Source organism: Mchenga conophoros, linkage group LG3, assembly GCF_057382185.1.
Source record: "Mchenga conophoros isolate Kocher_MC1m ecotype Shallow Benthic linkage group LG3, M_conophoros_male_GT1.1, whole genome shotgun sequence".
Taxonomy (NCBI): domain Eukaryota; kingdom Metazoa; phylum Chordata; class Actinopteri; order Cichliformes; family Cichlidae; genus Mchenga; species Mchenga conophoros.
Genome location: NC_140528.1, coordinates 7373535 through 7398685, shown reverse-complemented (window position 1 = coordinate 7398685; position 25151 = coordinate 7373535). Strand labels below are relative to the sequence as shown.

The following is a 25151-nucleotide window of genomic DNA, read 5'->3' as shown; positions in this document are numbered from 1 at the left end:
TTTGATTTGTTACAGTGAGGAGACTGTTGAAGGAACGATGAGGGGAAACTGTAACAGCAGCAACAGAAACCAGGAGACAAAGCTGAGGTCTGGGTTCCTCTATGCTACACACAGCCTCCTGCTCCTGGACTTTAGTAAACACATAAATGTCTCCAAGTACACTTACTTCAGAAACTCTATTAAACTCATTACAAGTTTACTTCAGCTTTAAATTACTCACAACATCAGCACACACGAGTAAACAAAGTAACTCACAGCTACTGTTCAAGTTTAGTCATCTTTAATACAAATATACCTCATTATTATGAATCTCACAGCTACCTGCTCATTGAACTGAACAATAATTCTGTTTGACCATTAAAACAAAATATGTGACTGTAAAAAATGTTCAGACAGTAATTAAGAATCTCCTAAGCAATCCAAAGACAAAGAAAAGTTCACCTGCCAATTCTATAAAGCTTGGTTGTTTGTACAATAATATCATTTAATGATATGTTTGGATCCTGACCTGAGAGTTTCCAGTGTACAATGTGGACTCTGCAGTGCAGCAGACAGAAGCTTCACCCCTGAATCCCGCAGGTCATTGTTACTCAGGTCCAGCTCTTTCAGACTAGAGGACTGGGAGTTGAGAACTGAGGACAGAGCATCACAGCTTCTCTCTGAGAGGTTACAGCCACTCAGTCTGGAAGAAAACAAACAAACAATTAAATCAGTCAAATGAAACATTTTTAATGCCAGCATGCAATACAATTATTGGTTAACTAAATAGCTTCATTAAAACACAACTCTTCTTCTATAGCAGCACTTACTCCTTGTAAGCTCCACCTGCTCCACCTTCTGAGTCACAAGACATGAAAACAAACTGTAAATCTAGTAGAAACATGATTGGAAATCTTCTCAGATCCATTTGTACATTTAGAGCCTGATCCTGAAATATAGCAGCACGGACATTCACAGCAGCAAAGGGTTCTTGCTGATCTGAGCTGGCTTGGCCCTGGCTTATTGAAGATTAAAGAAAGCGGAATCAGCTGTTCAAACCCCCACAAGGCTGCCCGCTGTGGCTGAAACAATGGGACGGGTCGTGACTTCTCAAAATGGGCTCATTGAACGCAGCACGGATAAGATCTTGAAGAAGCTCATGGTGGTCGTGAGTTCTCAGACTTTGCTCTTTGAGCGCAAAACCGATAACCTCTCGGAGAAGCTCGTGGCTCTCCAACGGGAGATTGAGAGACGAGTGACGGACTGTTAGATCAGCTGTGAAATTGACATGCAGTTGTTCGCACCAAAGAAAGCCACCATCAGCTCATGCGGGTAACATACCGGCGGCAGCTGTGGTCTCAAGGCTGGAGCTGAACAAATCTCACCCTGATAACAGACGGTGTTTAGACTGTTCCTTCCCATCCTAAGCATGCTTATCCCCTCCCGGTGCAGACGGTGGGTCGAGGGGACCAGCGCAAATGCTGCAGGCCCGGATGCGCTGTCTACACCGGCTGTCTCTCACCTTTTACCCATCCCTGTTGCTTGTCATGTGTTTCTATGGCGCATTAAGAGTTTTCATGTGCTCTGCGCTAAGGTCATTTTTTTTGTCTGTTCTCAAACTGATCTCCCTGTTGAAGCTCAGTCTGGGGGGAGTTCTTTTTTCTCCTCATCTTTCCTGATGTTGTGCATTTTCTGCTGTTCGGTTCCGGGTCGCTGCTCTAGCGGCCGACCGGCCAGCTACCTAGCCTGACCCGTCTCCCCAATGTGATGTTTGTGTATTGTATGTATGGTTGGAAAGCTCAGTATCCTAATTGCCCCTTGAAAATAAATACAGTGTTCTGAATCTGAATCTGAAAAGATTACAGAAGACGACTCTGTTCAGTAAATATTACGCTCATGCTGTCACGAAATACCAAAGGTAGGTAAAACTCTGGTTGTTGCAGCCATCCAGTATGACATGCTTTGTACTGTCCTGCTGCAGTTTGTGACACCTGGTTGATGAGTTGTGAAGGATGATGAAACAAACACTTCACTCAATGTTTGTCTTCTAAACTGGATGTAATTTGGGCAGCCGATAGTTTTTCTTAATCTATCCCAGCTGCAAATAGGAACACAACAAATAAATAACTTTACCCACTTGGATCCTTATCATTCAAGATTGTGAAAAGATTCTCTACTCAGAGAATACTGGTGATGTTAGATGAGAGAGATGGAAGATGATGAAGGGGAAGAGTTTTCACAACTTGAGGCCTTTTGTCTTCACTATATAGGACAGAGAAGACAGGAAGGGAGGGAGAAGTGAGGAGAATAACACACAGGAAATGGTGTTGGGCAGACTCAAACCAGGCCCTGGAGTCATGACTCTAACCTTCAGTGCATGGGTCACCTGCTCAGCCAGGTAAGCTACAGCAGTCAGCAGTGTGTGAGTTAATTTGAAGACAATGATGACTATAAGTCAGGTAAAAAAAAAATACTATCATCAACCAACAAGGGGAAAACAGTGAGCTTGAATGGCCAAGCTTTGACCAAGGGTGGCTCACTCCTCGGTCTTCTTGCACAAGGAGTGAACCACCCTGCATGGCCATCAATGTGGTGCAACCAAGGCCATCATACAGTACAGGCCATCCAAGCTGATTTTAACTTTTCCTCCCAGATACCACCTTAGAAATCATCTAGATTAGGATATGTTGGCTGTTCTAGATCCAATCACAACAAACAGAGAGCTGTTGTGTGTCCAAGGTGAACAGGAAGAATATATACATGCATAAAGTCAATAAAGTCAGAAGGTTTGCTTTAGACTGTGCTGCAGTTTATCATCAAAGACAAACAGGCACCATGCTGCCAACAAATGGCATCAAGTCTGACTTGAGGTTTTTTGTTCTTTTTTTTTTTAAATCAAGATTAAATTTTATAGCAACCACAGCAGAGATGACCAGGGAAGGTGTGCTTGAGGGGATATAGCTACAACAGCTGGTTTTAGACTGAAGATGAACTGAGGTGCTGCACCCAAGTCTGCAGGTTCAGGGAGGGACAAACATCTGCTGCAACCAGATTGGAGTGAGAGGAGAGAGCAGGCCAACAACAACAAAGAAACAACAAACACACTGTGGAAGACCGAAGCAGAGTTTAGTTTAAAGTGGAACTAAGGATGTTTCTCTGGCTGCCAGGATTCACTGAGTAATTCAAATGCTTTCTTTAATGCAGGACCCACCATGCATGTAAAAGCAAGTGTTTCACCAACATTTGTGACTAAACATAGACCTGCAGTAGAAATGTATCTAGGAGCATGCATGTGAATATAAAGTATCACAACATCAGGCACATGCAGCCTAAGTGTTTAAACAAAGACTGATAACATAACAGCAGCAGTGATGATCAGAGTTTATGGTGAATCCAGCGTCTCGAGTTCACCGAGTTCTGGAGGCATCAAAGAGGTCACAGTTGTACTGGAGAAATCCCAAAACTTTACAAATTCATACAAAGACAGAAAACCTGGTGAAATAAATTACTGACACAGTTGGATGTTAAAAGTAAAGACATGAGTACAAATGTACTCACAGAGCTTTGTTGGAGGCTTTGACCACTGGCAGCAGCCTCAGAAGAGCCTCCTCTGAAGCAGAGTATTTCTTCAGGTCAAACACATCCAGATCTTCTTCTGATGACAGTAAGATGAAGACCAGAGCTGACCACTGAGCAGGAGACAGTTCATCTGTGGAGAGACGTCCTGATCTCAGGGACTGTTGGATCTCCTCCACTAGAGAACGATCATTCAGTTCATTCAGACAGTGGATCAGATTGATGCTTTTCTCTGCAGACAGATTCTCACTGAGCTTCTTCTTGATGTACTGGACTGTTTTCTTATTGGTCTGTGAGTTACTTCCTGTCTGTGTCAGCAGACCTCGTAGGAGAGTCTGATTGGTCTGCAGTGAAAGACCCAGGAGGAAGCGGAGGAACAAGTCCAGGTGTCCATTTGGACTCTGTAAGGCCTTGTTCACAGCACTCTGGTAGAAGTGTTTCTCTGCAGAATCTCCTGTTTCAGACTTCTGGGAGGTTGTTTGTTGTTGTTCCAGCAGATTGAGTCCAGAGTTGCTGAAGGTCAGATGGACATGAAGAGCAGCCAGAAACTCCTGAACACTCAGATGGATGAAGCAGAACACCTTGTCCTGGTACAGTCCTCTCTCCTCTTTAAAGATCTGTGTGAACACTCCTGAGTACACTGAGGCTGCTCTGATATCGATGCCACACTCTGTCAGGTCTGATTCATAGAAGATCAGGTTTCCTTTCTGCAGCTGAACAAAAGCCAGTTTTCCCAGAGACTCCATCATCTTCCTGCTCTCTGGACTCCAGTGTGGATCTGTCTCAGCTCCTCCATCATACTTGACCTTCTTCACTTTGGCCTGAACCACCAGGAAGTGGATGTACATCTCAGTCAGGGTGTTGGGCAGCTGTCCTCCCTCTCTGGTTTCCAGCACATCCTCCAGAACTGTAGCAGTGATCCAGCAGAAGACTGGGATGTGACACATGATGTGGAGGCTTCGTGATGTCTTGATGTGGGAGATGATGCTGCTGGCCTGCTCCTCATCTCTGAATCTCTTCCTGAAGTACTCCTCCTTCTGTGGGTCAGTGAACCCTCTGACCTCTGTCACCATGTCAACACAGTCAGGAGGGATCTGATTGGCTGCTGCAGGTCGTGTGGTTATCCAGAGACGAGCAGAGGGAAGCAGTTTCCCCCTGATGAGGTTTATCAGCAGCACATCCACTGAGGTGGACTTTCTAGGGTCAGTTAGGATTGTAGTTTTGTGGAAGTCCAGAGGAAGTCGACACTCATCCAGACCATCAAAGATGAACACAACCTGGAAGTCTTCAAAGCTGCAGATTCCTGCTTCTTTGGTTTCAGTAAAGAAGCGATGAACAAGTCCCACCAAGCTGAACTTTTCCTCTTTCAGCACATTCAGCTCTCTGAAAGTGAATGGAAATATGAACTGGATGTCCTGGTTGGCTTTGTCTTCAGCCCAGTCCAGGCTGTATTTCTGTGTTAAGACTGTTTTCCCAATGCCAGCCACTCCCTTTGTCAGCACTGTTCTGATTGGTTCATCTCTTCCAGGTGAGGCTTTAAAGATGTCTTCTTGTCTGATGGTTGTTTCTGGTCTGTCTGGTTTCCTGGATGCTGTTTCAATCTGTCTGACCTCATGTTCATCATTGACCTCTGCAGTCCCTCCCTCTGTGATGTAGAGCTCTGTGTAGATCTGATTCAGAAGGGTTGGGTTTCCTGCTTTAGCGATGCCCTCAAACACACACTGGAACTTCTTCTTCAGCTTAGACTTAAGTTTACGATGACAAACAGCAGCTGGAAGTTCTGAATAATAATAATAAAAATACAACTTTAACAATCATATTTTACAAAATGCTGATGACAATTTCTGACCCACTGAGAAATGACTGAACACACTGGTGTCACAAGTGTCTCATTTATCCAGCAGCTTAAATCTTTAGATAAATCCTCTTACGTCTCTGCAGACGGTCAGCCAGCTCCTCCTGCTTCATTCTCCTCAGGAAGTCCACTGTGATCTTCACAAATGCCTCTCTGCTGTTTCTCCTCTGCTCATCATCCTCCCTCTGAAACTCCAAGCACTGGGGCTTATTTGGATTCAGAGCCTTCTGGATCTTCTTCAGCTCGTTCTTCACAAAAGTGATGATGTTGTCCTCCAGCAGCTGGAACAGAATATTTATGAATGACCCACCACTCTGAACTTTAGTCCACACAACATCCACTTCTTTACGATCAAGGGGCATATCATCCACGAACTCTTTACCAATTATAAGTTTGACTTTATCTGATTAACTGAGACTTTGTCCACAACTCCATGATCCCAAAGCGTTGATTCTGTTCATATGAATGCAGAGATTTCAGTGGGAGAAACATTTCACTGGTGTTCAGAGCTGAACTACCAACAGGTTGATGATCAAAGCCAGAAACTTGGAGATGTTTCAGGTGACTGAGTTGATCGTACAGACAACTGGTCTTAAAGGTTCACTCTGTTTACACATACAGATCTGTATTTAAGGTTTGACTCTCATCATCCACTGGAGCACAAACTGGGCGTCATCAGGACACTACAACACAGAACAAACACCATCCCCACAGACACAGCAGCCAGCGAAGCAGAAGAACTTCACATCAAGAAGGTCCTGAGTAAATGTGAACGCTGGTTTGAGGGCGGAGTCAAGGAGGCCATTTATGTGAAAAGGAAAGACCATCTCTGAATAGAGGAGGGGCCTAAGGGTACATTTGTCACCATCTTACAATGCTGTGATTGCAGCCATTCCCCAGCTCTCTGAACTGGACTCATGACCATTGATCAATGGTCCTGACAATATGCGTACCAATGATCAATGAACTGACCTCTAGGGCTGGGCCATATTATACCGTTCACGATAATACCGGTATAAAGTTCGGCAACGATAGGAAAATGAAATATCGCGATAGAATGTGGGCAAAATGCGCATGCGCAGTGCCTTTGTTTTCATACGCACATGGCAGAAAAAGTATGGCGGCAATGGAGGATGACACGGACGAAGGCGCGTCTTTGAATGAAGCGGGTGAGCCAGAATTGGTCAGTAAAAACGGTGCAACTTCGGTGGTGTGGAAGTGGTTTGGTTTTCGTCCATCGGATACCCACCAAAGCAAAATTTTTTGTAGAACATGCAAGCGGGCCATCGCGGCGAAGGGAGGAAAGACTACAAACCTATTTTATCATTTGAAGCAGAAGCACTCCTCTGAGTACAAAAAAGCCATTAAAGCACGTGAAGAGTTGTCCGCTTCAACTAGCGAGGTGGTAAGACCAAAGAAGATGACTCAACAAACAATCTACGTAGCTTTAAATAGCTCCATGCCTTATGACAAAAGTAACAAACGCTGGGGGGAGCTAACTAATGCAGTGACACATTGTTTAGCCAGGGATATGATGCCTATTCAGAGTGTGGAAAGAGAAGGTTTCAAAAAGATGCTTAAAACGTTCGATCCACGCTACAAGCTACCCACAAAGAAATACTTCTCTAAAGTCACCTTGCCTGCTTTATATGAAGAGATCCGTACTGAGGTGTCAAATGCGTTATCTTCGGTGGAGTTTTTTGCGTCCACCACGGACATGTGGTCAAGCCGAACATCAGACCCCTACATGAGCCTCTCAATACATTATGTGGACAAAGACTGGAAGCTACAAAACAAGTTCCTCGAAACATGTTTTTTCCCCGAGGACCATACTGGGGAAAATATAGCCAGAGTCTTAAAAGAGTTCCTCAGCTCGTGGAATCTTCAGGAGGAAAAACAAGTGTGTGTGACGACTGACAACGGGGCCAACATTGTGAAAGCCGTCGCACTCAACAACTGGACCAGACTTTCATGCTTCGGACATCGCCTGCACATTGCAATAGGTACGTTTTTTTGGGGGTTTTTTGCTATAGGTAAGTTAATTATAACCTCAGATTAAGAACTTATTGTATTAGTTTAAATGATGTTAATAATACTGTTTGTGTTATTAATCTCTGAATGTGGGTAGTTGTACTGCAAGATATATATATATATATATATATATATATATATATATATATATATATATTTTAGAGAGAGAGAGAGATGTGTGTGTAAATAATTGTGTGTTATACAACTTAAATGTCACATTCCACACCGCATTAATAGTGCTGTTGAAACTGTGTTTCCTTTTAAATGTATGTCTTTTAGAAAGAAGTGTGAAGGACCCAAGGATCGAACGAGCAGTTGGAGTGGGAAAGAAGATTGTTGCTGCTTTTGGCCATAGCTGGAAGCGCCAGCGAGCTCTGCAGGCTGCCCAAAAGGAACTGGGCCTACCAGAACACAAACTCATAACTGAATGTTGCACTCGTTGGGGTTCAAAGCAGAGAATGATCCAACGGCTGCTGGAACAAGAAAAAGCTATAACACAGGTTTTAGCTGCTGATAAAACCACAAGGCACCTCATGTTGACATGGCAAGACATTGAAGTGCTTGACTCGGTCAGCACTGCACTGAATCCACTCCTAGAGTTTACAGATGCTTTCTCTGCTGAAGAGTATGTAACCATTTCATGTGTTAAGCCTGTTCTTCAGATGTTTAACAATGACATGTTAAAAGTAAAAGAAGGTGACACTGAGCTGACCAAAGACATCAAAACAGCAATACTTGACTACATGAACAAAAGCTACACAGACAGTGTCACAGAGAGGCTTGTTAACATGGCTTCTTTCCTTGATCCACGGTTTCATACAGAATATTTCAGTGAGAGAGAAAGCAAAGCCATCAAAGTTCAAGTCATGAGTGAACTAGAGCATCTTGTCCCACACCAGGGTATCACAAGTTTTTCAGAAACACTTCATACATCTACTGGTGACCAAACAAATCAGGGAGCTGTTAAAAAGCAAAAGAAGAGTCTCGGAAGTTTTTTGAAGGGACCAGTTAGTGGCAAGATGGAGGTAACTGCAGAGAGGTTATCATCTGAACTGAGATGTTATGTGAATAGTCCACCAGCAGACAGTGAGTGTGATCCTCTTTCGTGGTGGAAAGTTCACACAGTAAACTTTCCCCACATCAGCAGATTAGCTAGGAAATACCTCTGCATTCCAGCAACTAGCTCTGCATCTGAAAGGTTGTTCAGCACAGGTGGAAATGTTGTAACTTGTCAAAGGTCCTCCCTTAAGCCCGCATCTGTGAACATGTTAGTGTTTCTGACAAAGAATCGTAAAACTTGAAATGTAGAAAAACTTCCAGGAGCAGTAGCATAATTTATCTATGTTTTTTGTTTGTTTTGTTTTTACTCAAGAGTTTGTGCAATATTATTATTTGACTTATTGATTTTGCACACTGCACTTTTGTTACAAAGTACCTCTTAAGTTTTGTGGATATACATGATTATGGATAACCATGTATATAACAGGATAACCACTGTTGAATTTTGTGTGGCTGTAATGCACGTTAAAATAAACAGCTGCTTGTTTAAACAAAAACAAATTGATGGGGTTTTTTTCCACTAAAAAAGTTGTAGAGTTGTATTTTGTTTTGCGTCAATTATATCGTCAGTTATATCGTTATCGCAAATTTTCAAATCTATCCATCCATCCATCCATCTTCATCCGCTTATCCGAGGTCGGGTCGCGGGGGTAGCAGCCTAAGCAAAGAGGTCCAGACTTCCCTCTCCCCAGCCACCTCCTCCAGCTTGTCCGGGGGAATACCAAGGCGTTCCCAGGCCAGCCGAGAGATATAATCTCTCCAGCGTGTCCTGGGTCTGCCCCGGGGCCTCCTCCCGGTGGGACATGCCTGGAACACCTCGCCCAGGAGGCGCCCAGGGGGCATCCTTGCCAGATGCCCGAACCACCTCAGCTGGCTCCTTTCGATGTGGAGCAGCAGCTGCTCTACTCTGAGCCCCTCCCGGATGGCCGAACTTCTCACCCTATCTCTAAGGGAGAGGCCAGCCACCCTTCGGAGGAAGCTCATTTCCGCCGCTTGTATCCGCGATCTCGTTCTTTCGGTCACTACCCACAGCTCGTGGCCATAGGTGAGGGTAGGGACGTAGATCGACCGGTAAATTGAGAGCTTCGCTTTTACACTCAGCTCCCTCTTCACCACGACTGACCGGTGCAGCGTCCGCATTACTGCAGCCGCAGCCCCAATCCGTCTGTCGATCTCCAGCTCCCTTCTCCCATCACTCGCGAACAAGACCCCGAGATACTTGAACTCCTCCACTTGGGGCAGGAACTCATCCCCGACCCGGAGTGGGCACTCCACCCTTTTCCGGCTGAGAACCATGGCCTCAGATTTGGAGGTGCTGATCCTCATTCCCGCTGCGTTACACTCGGCTGCGAACCGCTCCAGTGCGAGCTGGAGGCCCTCACCCGATGAAGCCAACAGAACCACATCATCCGCAAAAATCAGAGATGAGATTCTGAGGCCACCAAAGCGAAAGCCCTCCGCCACTTGGCTGCGCCTAGAAATCCTGTCCATAAAAATTATGAACAGAACCGGAGACAAAGGGCAGCCTTGGCGGAGCCCATCACCCACCGGGAACGAGTCCGACTTATTGCCGGCAATGCGAACCAAGCTCTTGCAACGGTTGTATAGGGATTGAATGGCCCGTAGCAATGGGCCAGACACCCCATACTCGCGCAACACCTCCCACAGGACGCCCCGAGGGACACGGTCGAATGCCTTCTCCAGGTCCACAAAACACATGTAGACTGGTTGGGCAAACTCCCATGCACCCTCAAGTATCCTCGAGAGGACAAAGAGCTGGTCCAGTGTTCCGCGACCAGGACGAAAACCGCATTGTTCCTCCTGTATCCGAGGTTCGACTGGCGGACGAACCCTCCTCTCCAGCACCCTGGCATAGACTTTCCCGGGGAGGCTGAGGAGTGTGATCCCCCTGTAGTTGGAACACACCCTCCGGTCCCCCTTCTTGAAGATGGGGACCACCACCCCGGTCTGCCAGTCCACAGGTACTGCCCCTGATCTCCACGCAACATTGCAGAGACGTGTCAACCAAGACAGCCCTACAACGTCCAGAGCCTTCAGGAACTCGGGGCGGACCTCATCGACACCAGGGGCTCTGCCACCAAGGAGTTGTTTAACTGCCTCAGTGACCTCGCCCCCGGAAATCGGTGGGTCACACCCCTCATCCCCAGACTCTGCTTCCTCCCCGGAAGACGTGTCAGTGGGATTAAGGAGGTCCTCGAAGTATTCCTTCCACCGCCCGACAATTTTCTCAGTCGACGTCAACAGCGCTCCGCCAGCACTATACACAGTGCAGGTAGAGCACCGCTTTCCCCTCCTGAGACGCCTGACGGTTTGCCAGAATCTCTTCGAGGCAGTCCGAAAGTCTTTTTCCATGGCCTCTCCGAACTCCTCCCACACCCGAGTTTTTGCTTCAGCCACTGCCCGAGCCGCATTCCGCTTGGCCTGTCGATACCTGTCGGCTGCCTCCGGAGTCCCACAGGCTAACCAAGCCCGATAGGCCTCCTTCTTCAGCCTGGTGGCTCCCTTCACCTCTGGTGTCCACCATTTGGTTCGGGGATTACCACCACGGCAGGCACCAACCACCTTGCGGCCGCAGCTCAATGCAGCAGCTTCGGCAATGGAGACGCTGAACATGGTCCATTCGGACTCAATGTCCCCAGTCTCCCTCGGAATGCTGTTGAAGCTCTGCCGGAGGTGTGCGTTGAAGATCTCGCGGACTGGGGCCTCTGCTAGACGTTCCCAGCACACCCTCACTACGCGTTTAGGTGCACCAGGTCTGTCCAGCGTCCTCCCCCGCCACCTGATCCAACTCACCACCAGGTGGTGATCAGTTGACAGCTCAGCCCCTCTCTTTACCCGAGTGTCCAGAACATATGGTCGCAGGTCTGGTGATACGATTACAAAATCGATCATCGACCTACGGCCTAGAGCATCCTGGTGCCACGTGCACTTATGGACACTCTTATGTTCGAACAGGGTGTTCGTTATGGCCAAACTGTGATTAGCACAGAAGTCCAATAACAAAGCACCGCTCGGGTTCAGATCAGGGAGGCCGTTCCTCCCAATCACGCCCCTCCAGGTCTCGCTGTCGTTACCCACGTGAGCATTGAAGTCTCCCAGCAGGACAACAGAGTCTCCAGGTGGAGCACCTTCCAGCACCCCCCCCAGGGACTCTAAGAAGGCTGGGTACTCCGAACTGCCACTCGGCGCATAAGCGCAGATGACAGTCAGGACCCGTTCCCCGACCCTAAGGCGCAGGGAACAAACCCTCTCGTCCACCGGGAAAAACCCCAACGTACCGGCAGCAAGCCGAGGGGATATAAGAATACCCACCCCAGCCCGCCGCCTCTCACCAGGGGCAACTCCAGACTGAGACAGAGTCCAGCCCCTCTCCAGGAGACTGGTTCCAGAGCCCAGACAATGCGTAGAGGTGAGCCCAACTATATCTAGCCGGTACCTCTCAACCTCACGCACCAACTCAGGCTCCTTCCCCACCAAACTTTTCAAATCTATATCGTGATAAATATTTTTTGCCATATCGCCCTGCCCTACTGACCTCCCAGCCCATTGTTCCTTCAGTGGGCTGGTTTCAGTCATACAAATGTCCTGTTTATGAGATTGAAACCTGCAGTCAGCTGAGACTGAAGAAGTCACCTGATGATGATGAAACGTTTCTCCCTCTGAAAACATCCAGATGAACAGAATCAAGCTTTTTGGGATTTACGTACCTGGATGATTGAGCATCAAGACACAACTCTGTGACTTTTCTCAGATGAATAAATCCTCTCCTCCAGCTTTGTTTACATCTACCAGCCCTGTGGCGCTGCCCAGGGACAATAATCTATGTGAGAGGTGGAAAGTCATACAGGTGTCTGCTCCTGCCTTCAGTTATTTTATCTACTGTGTGTCAACTGGCTGAACCTCCTCCAACTGTCTACTGTCTCCCTAAACTCAACAATGACTTCGTGATCTATCCATTCTCTGACCAAAGACATCCTGCTGCAGGAGGTTAACATAGCAGCCAATGATGATCCCACTCACTGTGAACAACACATTTGGACCTGATTTGCTGCTCTGGTTTACACGTGAACTTCCACTGCTGCTGTCACCAACTTGAGAGGCTCTACAGAAAAACTGGACTTGTCCATAAAAATCATAAACTACATTACAAGGACAGCATTGCTCAATCAACTCTAATTACTACTGACATGTTATCTCTTCTAACTAAGGTACAGACACTCAAACTTGCTGCTTTCAGTGAGAAGTCAAATGTCTGAATATGAGCTGGAAGCTGCTGAGAGTCCTCCTCCTTCCCGTGGGGTTTACTTTCTCTACTACTTTCACTATAAACATGCCCCTTTCATGCACCTGCAGAGGGCCACCAGCAGATGGAGCTGTCTTAAACAAATCCACTTGGATAGTTAGCTGTAGATGACTTTATCAGTATGATTGTAGGACTTTGAGTTATTCTTTAGATTTATTTAAACTCTTATATTGTGCACAAGTGTTGAGCGACCCATAATTTCTCTGTACTTTTCATAAGAGCAGCCAGACTTTCAGCTAGTTTTTCTTTTTTTAAGAGCTCAAAGTTATTGAAGAAACAGTTATTCAGCTTCATCCCCACTGATCTCGACTACAAACTGTTTCACTTTGGTTTCTGTTTAAAGCCTCGATGTTTAAAACGTTTCCCTGTGATCACATTTGCACCGTCTGATTTCAAAGTTTGTTTTCTTTTGGTCATTTAGTCCACAGAGTCCTTGGTGTTCTGAAAGGGACCTATAAATAAATGCATTATTATTAATAATAAAGTAGTTGTTGTACATGTACAGACCATAAATATGGAGTCCAGCTGTGTTTGATGCTGCTGGGCAGACTGACCACTGGGAACCTCTGAGCTCTGCTGGTCCACTCTGTGGAAGAACCATGAAGGATTAGATCAACACAGGATAAAGATCCAGGAGTTTCTGCTCAAATAACTTCATCTGAATCAAGTCTGTCAAGTTTTAAACTCTCAGATTCTGAAGATATATTTTCTGTTTTCTATGAACTTTCTTTCATCAGTGATGGAAGTGATGATGCTGCAGAAGCTCAGAGGAAACTTTGAGAAAACTGTGATGAACCATCAACTAATGCTCTCAGGAGGCCAAAGGTCCCTGAATGTAACTGTGCAGTAGATTCATCGAGTGTTTGAAACCTGACCACTTCCATATGTTTTCATTCTAACACAAGAAGTCCTTTTCTCATTGCTTTGATTTGAGTTTTCATTTGAGTTTTCTGAGTCTCGTATTTGGAGTCGAGTCTAATCAATGATCTGACAGAAGAACATTAAAAAGGATTTACCAGTGCTGTCAACATTAACATGTAGGGTTAGGGGTTCATCTGTTATCATGATTAACATGATAAAAACCTTTAACACGACACATCTGGAGAGCAGAACGACTCAAAATCCCTGAAATGTTTCTATCAACACAATTCGGGCAGTTTGTCCGAGTAGAGTTACCTTTGCACACGTGCAGATGTGCAGCACATCTGTTAGTGACGGCAGCTGAACCAATCAGCTCAATATGGAAGATGACAAACACACACTGACCTCTCGATGGAAAGTTTGAGCATTAAAAAAATAACAAGACAGACCAGCCGACCAACATGAAGGATTCTGTACATCGTGACAGAAGGAATTTTCTTTTCACCGAAGCACTTCCAGCTTAAAATATCACAACAATGCAAAGCACTGATGACACAACTGCCAAGTGGACAAACTGCAGACCTGTTAGTGTTGTTAATAACATAGCTTTGGTTCCTCGTGTCAAAGACTTGAAGAAGAGTGACAGAGAGTGTTAGACTGCTGCAGGATCAGTGCCACCTCCACAGACCTGTGAAGAAAATGATTGTTTGACAGATGGGCTCAGATTCAGGATCAGCTGAGGAGTTTGTGGCTGACAGAATCCTGCAGGTACAGAGCAGAGCCCATCATTAGCATGCAGGACTGTCGCTGGGGGGGTCGGCTCATTCAGGAGGTTAATCAATGTTTACATGTTCAATAAACATGTTAAGTGTGTAAATTTGCCCTTTTCTCTCGAGTCTGTTTGCTCATGAAATGAAATTTGATTCGTTTACATTAAAAATGATGTTTAATGGTGATTAATCCAAATGAATCCACAGTAACCCTGTGATGAGTCTGATTAAACATTTTCATTAACAGCAGTAATATAGATTATATATTATTATATATTAGTGCACACTTAGCTTTTAGTATATATGTTTGTTACAAAGTTGTATTTACAGCAGAGAAGCTGAGTTAAAGACTGAAAACTATTCAAAGTCTCTTTGAATTGAAGCGTTTAACATTCTTTGTGTTTATTCTGCATTGACTTCATTATATGGTGTAAACGTCTGTTACAGGCTTAAATATAAAGTTGGAAAAATGTAACTGCAGCTATTGATCAAGTAATTGTGATTAATCAGGATTAATGACAGAAGATTGTGTCATTAATTAGTCATGTTTTAATCTACTGACAGCACTAGTGTTCACTCTGGTGCCTCCAACTGTTTTACGCCCTTTCAACACCTTCGTGGTCAAAAGTGTACACGCACAAAATCTACAATAAAACCCTCACGCAGCAATAGGACAGACACACAATCCATTTATCTCTGTGTCTCAAACACACACACGTGTATTCAAAGCCTCGATTTGTTCATATTTCATCTGTTGTGTTTTTATCTTCAGCGTTTTCAGTGTTGCTGCATTTACACCAAAAATGTTTCCATTGACGAATCAGATTGATTTGAATGTGTTTCATCCATACAAATCCCTCCCTGGTGGTCACATGACTCTATAACATAACAGGAGTCATGTGACAAGAGTTTCATGCTGTAAAATGTCAAAATGGTTGAATGTGGTGGAGTAAAAATGTGAGATGTCAACGACTTTTCTTCAATATGAAATGTTTGCAGGGCCTGACAGGAAGTGGACGGACGCTCTGATCACTTCCTGTTTGCTGAAGTGGGTTTTCAGTTGTTTAGAAACCAAAGGCTTGTTTTAAAAGACAGTTTAAATGGGACTGAGGGAACGACGTGTTTGTAGTTTATATCCAACAACATCAAGGAGTTTAATCAAAGAGTTCATGTTGCTAACAGCTCACCTCTCTGCAGCAGACACAGGCTGGACTTTAAAATGAATGTAGCGCTCTTCAGACCAGTCACTCCTTAAGGACACAGAGCTGGCTTCAGGTTCATGTTTACGTTTAGTTCCTTGTTTCTTCCTGTGAATAATGATGGAGCAGTGATGTGAGTGCTGAGCTGTGACATGGAGAAGAGTCATGGACAGTTAGAGATGGTCATCTCACCTCTGAGCTTTGGTCTGGCTCTCATGTTCCCCACACAGAGTGCTTTTAGAGGGAGGGACTCCCTCCTCTCTGTCCTCACACTGATCCATGCTGCTCAATTCAGCTCACACACACTTTCTACCTGCAGAGGAAACACAAATCATTCATGTGCACATCAGCTGAAATCCTCCTTTCATCATGTGTGCTGTCCAAATATCAGCTGCTTCTTTCCTGCTTCATCTCAGTGTCAGCTGGATGCAGTCAGACAGCAGTGTGAGGCAGAGGAAGCTGCCATCAGCTGCTCTGCTATCAGTCCACTAGATGGAGCCTGAAGCACACACGATGCATTCACTGACACACACTGATTCACTGTGACTGGAAGCTTCAGTCAGTCCAACACGTGTGAACAACATTTTAAACATTTCAGCTGATCCAGGATTCAAAGAGGATCAGCAGAGTTAAAGCTTCACACTAATTCTTGCTGCTGAGTTTGCAGAGAACTGCACACACACTGATTCACTGCTAATGAGAAGCTTCTTCCATCCAGTAATTCATCATCCATCAGCTCTGCTGCTGCTCTCAGTCCTGGACTCTGATCACACACTAAAAGCAGCTTTTTAACTCGTGTCTGTAAGAACTCTTAGCGTTAGCTTAGTGTTAGCTTAGCGTTAGCTTAGTGTTAGCATGCTGTGTGCTAGCTTAGCGTCAGAGCTCTGCAGGTGTCTCGTGTGTAAATATTAATCACAGTGACAGTAAAGGAGGTAAAGGGCTGTGACGTCATCACGTACGCTGCGTCCTCTGTGGGCTCGGAGTGAACTCAAAGTACAAACTACAAGTACACAAACACGAACGTAGCTCAGAGTGGCGGACACACTCGGCCTCGTTGGTCCAGCTGTGAGTCCGTTACCGTGAACTATGGAGCGGCAGATTTGTGCTGAACTAAGCTGCACACAGCTGATGTTAGCCAGGAAACATTACACACTGACTTTAATGGAGAGACCGGAAATACAAACACACACAGTTTGTTGTGTGAAGAAATCAAACACGAGCTGAACAAACAGTAAAGTTCCTAAAGACAAACTGTTAAAGGAGGAAACAAAGCAAACTTACAGTTTCTTCACACACCAACAACAAGCTCCACTCCACGAAGTTCAGGAAGTGACAGTAAACTTTGAGCAGGAAGGAAACACCCAAAGAGACGTTTGCGGACAATAAGGAGCATCGTGACACTGTGCTGCGTTCAGTTGCACCTGGGAAACTCCAAACCTCTGGCAGGCTGTGATTTATTTCTGCTGGTTTTCCTGTTTGAAGCACAAACATCCGTCATCACTTTGTTGTTGTTCTTCCTGCAGCGTTTAAATGTTTCAGCACTGAACTGATGTTTCTTCAAAGCTCATTTCAACCTGTTGAAGTCATGAATGAAAGTGCAGACTGAGAGTGGATCACATGATGTTTGAGGTGTGTCATGTGACATGTTCAGTATTGTCACACATGTCTAGATTGTCCCTGATATCATAACTGCTCAAACACTGATGATTATATTTGAAGAATTATTCCTGATGGCAGCAAAGTTTGAATGGAGCTCTCTGTCTGTGCTGATTTGTCGCCCTCTGGAGGTCAAAGCACAAACTGCATGATGTCACTGTAACCACCACAGTGACAGGAAGTGTTTTTATGACTGAAACACTGAAATGATGCTAACGGCTGTCGTTAGGCTCACTGACAGCAGTACTGATGTGTTCATGTCAAACACTGGCTCAGGTCAGACTCCTTCATCCTTCTCCAGCGTGAGGCCGCCCTCAGACCCACAGGAGCTCTGACCTTTGACCTCCTGACCCTAACCATTTTAGTCTTGTTGCATCTTTAAATGCAAATCCTGTGAAATGGTCAGGGGCGGCTCTAGAGAAATTTTCTTAGGGTGGCAAAATCAAAGCCTTTTCCCCCCAAACACATATGCAGGTGGTTACATGTGGTTAAAATGATTCAAATGCAGTAAGTATGCACGTTTTTCATATAAATATAGTCTATAACTTAATTATTGTCTGTACCCACATGATTACACACTTTAGTTACATGAAACATGTGAGTTTTGATGTTATGTACTGTACAGCCTGTATATTAAATACATATGTAGCCCAATAAGTATAAACTCCAGAAAGCTACACAACATGGGGCGCTTCATTTACAAACACAAGTCTAACTTAAGTTTCACTGTTTTTGTTAGAAAACAGTCACATTGTTGCAGCTTAAATTACACAAAATGTCAGAAATCTGCACTGTCATGAACAAACATGTAAACCTCATTTTTCATGATTTGTTGGATTCACCCTCTGAGGTCTGAAATACAACCGGACATTTGTGACTCCTTTGAGTTTACGTTTGTATTTCACCCTCAGATTGTTTCATTTTATTTTTTCCTCCTCTTGCTTTGTTTGGTATCTTTTCAGCTCAACTGAATTTAGTTGTTTTTTCACTGACATACTGCATTAGTATTACTATTACTATTAATGTAACTATTACTGATCTGAAATCACACAAAGAACCTAAAATCCTAGCAGTATTTTTTACTGTAAAAAAACCACAGACGTGTTGGGTAAATGTTTATAACTTGAAATGCAAATATAAATTGTACATTTTGTAAACAGATACAACTATTTATCTAAAAATGCAGCCAATACACCTGCTGTTTTTTCATTTTCTACAACCATTTAAAATAGCACTCACCTTCCTTCCATTTCCACAGTGTAACATCCACCCACCTGTGTAAAATCAGAAATTCCCATGGTGTTGTTCAAAATGTGCTCTGGCACAATCATAAGCATCGCTTGCTGCTGAAAACAAGAAGAAAGCCGTCCTGCTATGGGCTGAACCATTTGTTAATGTGGAGGGGGGGACACTATGGAATATATCCAGTTCTAGCATTTATATTCACTGCTGACTGTAACTACGCTCAAACTGTTAAACTTATTTTAATAAACAACACTGTCATATGCAAAACTGGGGTGGCACTTGGGGTGGCAAGGGATCATTTTAGGGTGGCACTTGCCACCCCATGCCACCCTTCTAGATCCGCCCCTGCTGATGAAGCCAACAGGTTCGCTTCATTTGCAAAAAGCAGATATGAGTTTCTGAGGCCACAGTCTTCTGGGGAATCAGGGGAAGCCCTGGAGGAGTCCACCACCCACCAGAAACAGGTCTGAGCTCTCACTGCAGTTGTAAAGGGGCTACACAGCCCACATGAGGCTGAGGGATGCAGCCTTCTGTCAGACTGTCACTAACACAGAGAAACACCCGTGTACACTCATACTCATGGGCACATACACCAATCAACCTAACCCCACTAACTACTCGTCTTTGGACTGTGGGAGCCAGAGAACCCAGAGAGGACCCAGACATGGGGAGAGCATGCAAACAGCTTAGATGTTGGATTTGAACCCAGAACCTTCTTGCTGTCAGGAAACAGTGCCAACCACTTTTCCACTGTGCTGCCTGTTTGACTCTGATACACCCATTTTTGAGCTCTTAAAAACAGCCCTCCACACAACAGAGACAAACCATAAAGGACTTTGTGGCTTGTAGCAACCGAAGAAAGTTTAAGGTGCAAAATAAAGAGGTTGAAAGGAAAGTAATAAAGGAAACATGTAATTATAACAGTAATGTTGGCTGTGTATCACGTGTGGCATGTCATTGTGGGGCTGGCCTCTGCTGGGATTGAGAATATGTGATGGCTGGGGCAGGGTTGGTTACTGGGGTTTATCCTGATCTCCTGTTTAGTGGAACTGTGCTCCTTTGAATCCACAGCACTAACCTGGCACACACACATAAAATGCATCATTGCTACAGAGCACAGCAGGACTCATTATGAGTGGTGGGGCAGGCTGGATGGTGTTGAGGAGTCGTATCGCAGTGACATTGGCTCCCCTGCTTCACTCTCTCCTGCCCCACTAATGCAACTCACTAATCCCTCTGTCCCCTTTAGGTGGGGCTCACGCTGACAAGATAAAATAAGCTGCAGGACTGGTGGGTGGGGGCTGTGCTGTCAGCCCCCCTGGGTCTGCTCCTCTGTGATCCTCAGTGGGCCAGTATGCCTCTCCTGGTAGCTCCATGGGGGATGGTGTGGTGGGTTGGTGGGTGCCATGGCGACTATGTGCGGACTTCACATTTTTGTCTGCTGTGACAGCTCCTTGATCTGGGCGGGGCCAGTGGGGTGTGGGTAGGTCCTTTGTGGGGCTTTGGACGTTGCCTGAATATTGTCAGGCAGCTGGGTGCTGTGCCTCGACCCTTTCTTCCTTTGCATTTGTGGTTTGGTGCCATAAATGCACAACATAGAAGAGCCACCTCGACGGGACAACACTCAGCGGTTCATCTGTCTCTCTTCCACAGCATGTCTTTATCCTGTCTTCCTTCTCTCACCTCAACCAATCACAGCAGATGGCCCCGCCCCTCCCTGAGCCTGGTTCTGCTGGAGGTTTCTTCCTGTTAAAAGGGAGTTTTTTCTTCCCACTGTCGCCAAAGTGCTGCTCATAGGGGGTCATATTGTTGGGTTTTTCTCTGTATGTATTATTGTACGAGCTACCTTACAGTATAAAGCACCTTGAGACGACTGCTGTTGTGATTTGGTGCTGTGTAAATAAAACTGAATTGAATTAAGAAACAACTCTTAGATTCCTCACATGATTCTCCTGTATTCCTACGGGACGCCAAGGTAATATAACATGGAAGTGTGTCGCAGTGCCTGGTGGCCACATGTTACCCATAAACTGTCAACCTGACCGTACTGTAGCTACGTCCAAAGACTAGTTAAAGATTAAAGCTTTTTGGGGGTTAAATCTGACATAAATAAAGAAAGAATAACATTAAAGTCGATTCTTTTGATCACTGTAGTTCTACTTTGAGGATATGATGTGTAAAAACCCTCAGTTGTGGCTGGTGGATCTCACATTCCTGGTCTTTGTAATTCCAGTTCAATGAAGCCTCATTTTCACCTTTTTCCAGATAAATTTTCCCAACTGTTCTAATGTCCATGCTGTGGCATTGTCCCATCATTTGTATTTCCTGTTAATGGATTTTTAATATGGTCTGGGAAATTACTATATATGAGTAACTTCCTGTTGTATTGCAGCTTAAGGCCATTGTCACTGAAATAAAGCCCGAGTTGTAATAGTTTGCATCCAGAACGAGGAAAACGAAGAAACCCAAACACTGCTCAGTGGATGAGTCCGTCCTGGAATAAATACCAGCACAAAACTAAAAAGAAGAGCTTGTTTCCTCGAAGCAACAACAGAAAGCTCTTTGTCTCTACAGATGTTTCTGGGAAACACGTTAACAATATTTAAACATTTGTTCTTAATAAACGTTTTTACTTAATGATGCTTTATGATATTTCTATCTGACCTAATGCAGCAGCGTATCCACATGAACTCTGCAGTGTTTCTACCCAGAGGCCACCGTGGTCCTTCTTTACTAATGCTGAGGGTTTTCTCCCAGCCGTGATAGCCTTTGACAGGTAAACTGAGTCATTCCAGCCCAGTGCAAAAATAACCTCCCTGTCTGCTCTTAACTTCACGCATCGATGCTAAAACGTTGCATAACTGAACCTGCAGACTGTGATCCTGTAGCTGTCGAGGAGAGGGCTTGATGCCGTCCATCTTCTGCTCAATTAACAACGCCTGCAACCTTTTGAGCCTTGGTCCTGCTACAGTCACAAATATAACATCATCACTCTTTATTTGATCCACTACACTGCTGTCATTTCTGTTATGGCCCCACAAGGTCACTGAATTCTGTCATTCTTCTCCAATCCATGGTTTTCAGTCACTGGTGGGCAACATTACTCTACCACGACTGCAAACAGTGGACAGTTGGTAGGCAGTCCTGCAGGACGCCTGTCTCGAGCCAAGGCTACTTGGAACATCTCTCCATGGAGGAACAATGAAGACATGAAGAGAAACTATAAATCTTTGGGACTTGTGCTCCAACAGCTTTGTTTAAAGGCCTGAAAGTGGCGACGTCTCTCCCAGAGCTCCAGCTCAGTGACATCTATGTGTGCCTTGTATGCTTCAGCTGACGCTGCTGCCAGGATGAAAGCTGTCAAACCGAGCACAGCTACATGTTCCACCTGGATGGGTAAATAATGTGTTTGAGGTGAGAACAATCAGGAAAGCTCGCCAGCGGCTTTACTTCCTGAGGAGGCTGAGGAAGTTTGGCATGAACGCCAACATCACCTCAAATTTCTACAGGTGTGCAGTCGAGAGCTTGCTGACGAGCTGCATCACAGTTTGGTAGGAAGCTGCTCTGCCAGCAGCCGTAAATCACTACAGAGGGTGAAGGCAGCAGAGCACATCACTGGCACGAGGCTTCCTGCCATTCAGGACATTTATCTCCAGCGGTGCCTCCATAAAGCACACAGCATCATCAAGGACCACAGCCACCCAGCACATCAGCTGTTCTCCTTGTTACCATCGTTACAGGAGTCTGTCTGCTCGGACTACAAGACTCAAAAACTGTTTCTACCACCAAGCCGTACGACACCTCAACCACAACACTTAAACACACACAACACAGCACTCAGAAGCTACCTGCAGCTTCACAAGTACTCTGTTTAATCTGCACTGGTCACTCCACTTTATTGTCATTGATATTTATATTTAAAAGTGCAATACTGAAATTTTCTGCTGCTCATTCCTGTGCAATGTCCCATCTGCCCTCCCGTCATATTTCTCTTCAAGATTTTCTTATTTAATCACTAGTGTACATATATTTATAGATACAAATATATTTAGTCATCTTTTCTCTTTTACCATGTCTCTCTAATATTTGCTCCTTACTATTTTTCTATTTTCTTTATTATTTTATTTTATTATATTTTCTCCTACTGTATCAAGCTGCCGAGTGACTGCTGCTCGTCAAACACATTTCATTGCAATGTTGACCCTGTGCTAACTTGCATATGACAAATAAAACTGAAAACTGAAAAGAAGAAACTGGTCGTTGTTAAAGGAAAGGTAATCTCCACATAACCAGCTTAGATGACCTTCCACGTGTAAATCTTACAATGTGTTGACTTGGACATGAACAGTGTAGGACCAGAAAAGTCCCAGCAGTGTTAATTTGTCACATTAATGTAAAATGAAGTATTTTTCTGATGTTGGGTTAATCGTTCCTACAGTTTAAATGAGCCGTCACTGATGTTCACATGTGGCAGCCATACTCTACGGCTTCTGTAAATAAACACTGATTACTGAATCCAGTTTTGGCTACATTAAACTCAAAGACGTTCAAAGGATGGCTGGAAAGCTACAGACTGCAGTACTGTTTGGCACCAGTAGCAAAGTATGTCTGTTGTGGAGTTGTAGACATGTAACTTGAACATGTTTGTAACTTTTTACTAGCATTTTGTTTACTATGTTTCAGATCTATGGCACTAAATGGGGGACTGACCACGTTTTTGACCTTGACTGGACTTACTGGGTCCAGTAAAGATATCATAGCCAAAGGTGGCTCTGCTTCCAGTTCTGGCTTATAGGAAGATCTCTGAAGGTTGGGTGTAATCCTCTCCTGACTTTGGATCACTCTCTTAGATCTAAACCTCCAGCTCTGGACTCGCCATCCTCAAAGACTGCTCCATAAGAACACAGGCATGTGTGAACAGCCCACTCCTCCTTTGGTCAATGGCACACACTTTTAGACGATGTGTATTCAGCATCTGGCAAGAGTGGAATCAACTGGGGCTCTTTCTAAATTGGCGTCACCATTGATTGTGGTGGTGGCAGCAGCTCATTCTGCTGGCTCTGTGTAACAGGGTCATAAATCACATTGTTATAATGTGTTCTAAACCCCCAAACTGCTCCTTTTATACCTGACTTTTAGGACCTCCAAGCCTGTAGTTGTGTTCATTATCAGTTAGAGCCCCTCCTCGTTCTTTTCTTCTTCTTCGGTGCAATCCTATAAATACAGTGTACCCCTTTTGCCTCTCCCCTTTTCTACAATCCCCCTGTGGGAGAGGTGGGTGTCATTTCTTTCCAACACTTTAAAACACACATATAATGCATATTTAGCCACCTGGATGTTTCTGGTTGCAATTTTAGTTCGATTATTGTCATTATTAAGCCTGTTTTTGTTAGATGTTATAAGTGTGTCGTATGTGTGTATCATAAATGTGTTTTAGGCGCCATAAATGCTAGCATGAATATATACTCCTTGCTAGCTTGGGAGCTGTGGTGGGTTGAACTAACCCTCTTCCCCACTGTTTGTATTTGGTCGTAGGAGCTGGAGTGGGCAAATTATTTACTGGGAGGTCTTTCTTTCTTTTACCTTTTTTATCAGACACAACGCAGAATCACACCGGTTACATCTGCAGCTCATCCATCACCTGTTCTTCCCATCACTTAATGTTTTTGCTGCAAGACGTTGGAGTGAGTGCCATCTATTTTGCTGTTGTTTGGAGGCATTTTAGTTCAGTGAGAGACAGGAGGTCACGCAACAAACTGCTCAAACGAGTGGAAGCCGCTGCCCTCTGCTCGTCAGCTGGGAAACCTGGATCTCCCTTGTTGTGTTAACAGACCTCTCTGCATTGAATCATACCTGTTATTAACCTCTGTCTCTCTTCCACAGCATGTCTTTATCCTGTTTTTCTTCTCTCACCCCAACCAATCACAGCAGATGGCCCCGCCCCTCCCTGAGCCTGGTTCTGTCGGAGGTTTCTTCCTGTTAAAAGGGAGTTTTTCCTTCCCACTGTCGCCAAAGTGCTGCTCATAGGGGGTCATATGATTGTTGGGTTTTTCTCTGTATCTATGAAGCGCCTTGAGGCGACTTTTGTTGTGATTTGGCGCTATATAAATAAAATTGAATTGTCAGGGTCAAAGTTCAGAGGTAAGTTTGTTTAGCAAATGAATGACAATAAATCATACATGTTTGCTGATTCACAGATTGACAGCCCGGAGGTACAGGGCTGTGTCGTTCCTGTGATGTGATTCAGCTTTATTTTAGTATTCATTTATTTCATTAGCTTTATTTCAGCCACTCAAACAAAACAACATTATATTAAAACAGAGTGCAGGTCTCATCCAACCATAGTTAAATATGTGCCAACTGAATCAGTACGTTTCATGTAGAAATATCTGTGGCAACCTTTTGTTGCAGCAATGATCTCAAAACACAAGGGGGGGGGGGGGGGGGCTAAGATGAATGTCTGCTGTGAGGACAGGGGGTGTGCGTGTGCTCAAGTCACGTGACACGTCATTTACGCAACATTTGGTCGATTTCAAAGTTACAGTGAGATAAAATCATGTTATGGATTGCACTCAGTATATTGTGCCGACATGGTG

General features: G+C 44.7%; 2 protein-coding genes across 4 annotated transcripts in view; one reads left to right on the top strand and one right to left on the bottom strand.

Annotated features, from left to right (window-relative positions):
* The window catches only part of LOC146577125 (protein NLRC3-like), a 308589-nt gene that overhangs the window by 189943 nt on the left and 93495 nt on the right, over positions 1 to 25151 (bottom strand). Inside the window, exons 1-2 of one of the 3 annotated variants that reach the window (XM_085268100.1) lie at positions 5487 to 5772; positions 3878 to 5335 (exon numbers count right to left, since the gene is read on the bottom strand). In XM_085268100.1, the coding sequence (XP_085124226.1) occupies positions 3878 to 5335; positions 5487 to 5772 (1744 nt within the window). Of the gene's footprint in view, positions 1 to 508; positions 683 to 3877; positions 5336 to 5486; positions 5773 to 25151 lie in introns of those variants that run through there. The other 2 variants (XM_085268098.1, XM_085268101.1) reach the window with 2 other exon arrangements.
* LOC146577129 (E3 SUMO-protein ligase ZBED1-like) lies at positions 6945 to 8569 on the top strand. The gene is made up of 3 exons (XM_085269705.1): positions 6945 to 7413; positions 7721 to 8341; positions 8514 to 8569. Exons 1-3 carry the CDS (start codon positions 6945 to 6947, stop codon positions 8567 to 8569), a joined length of 1146 nt encoding a protein of 381 aa, XP_085125831.1.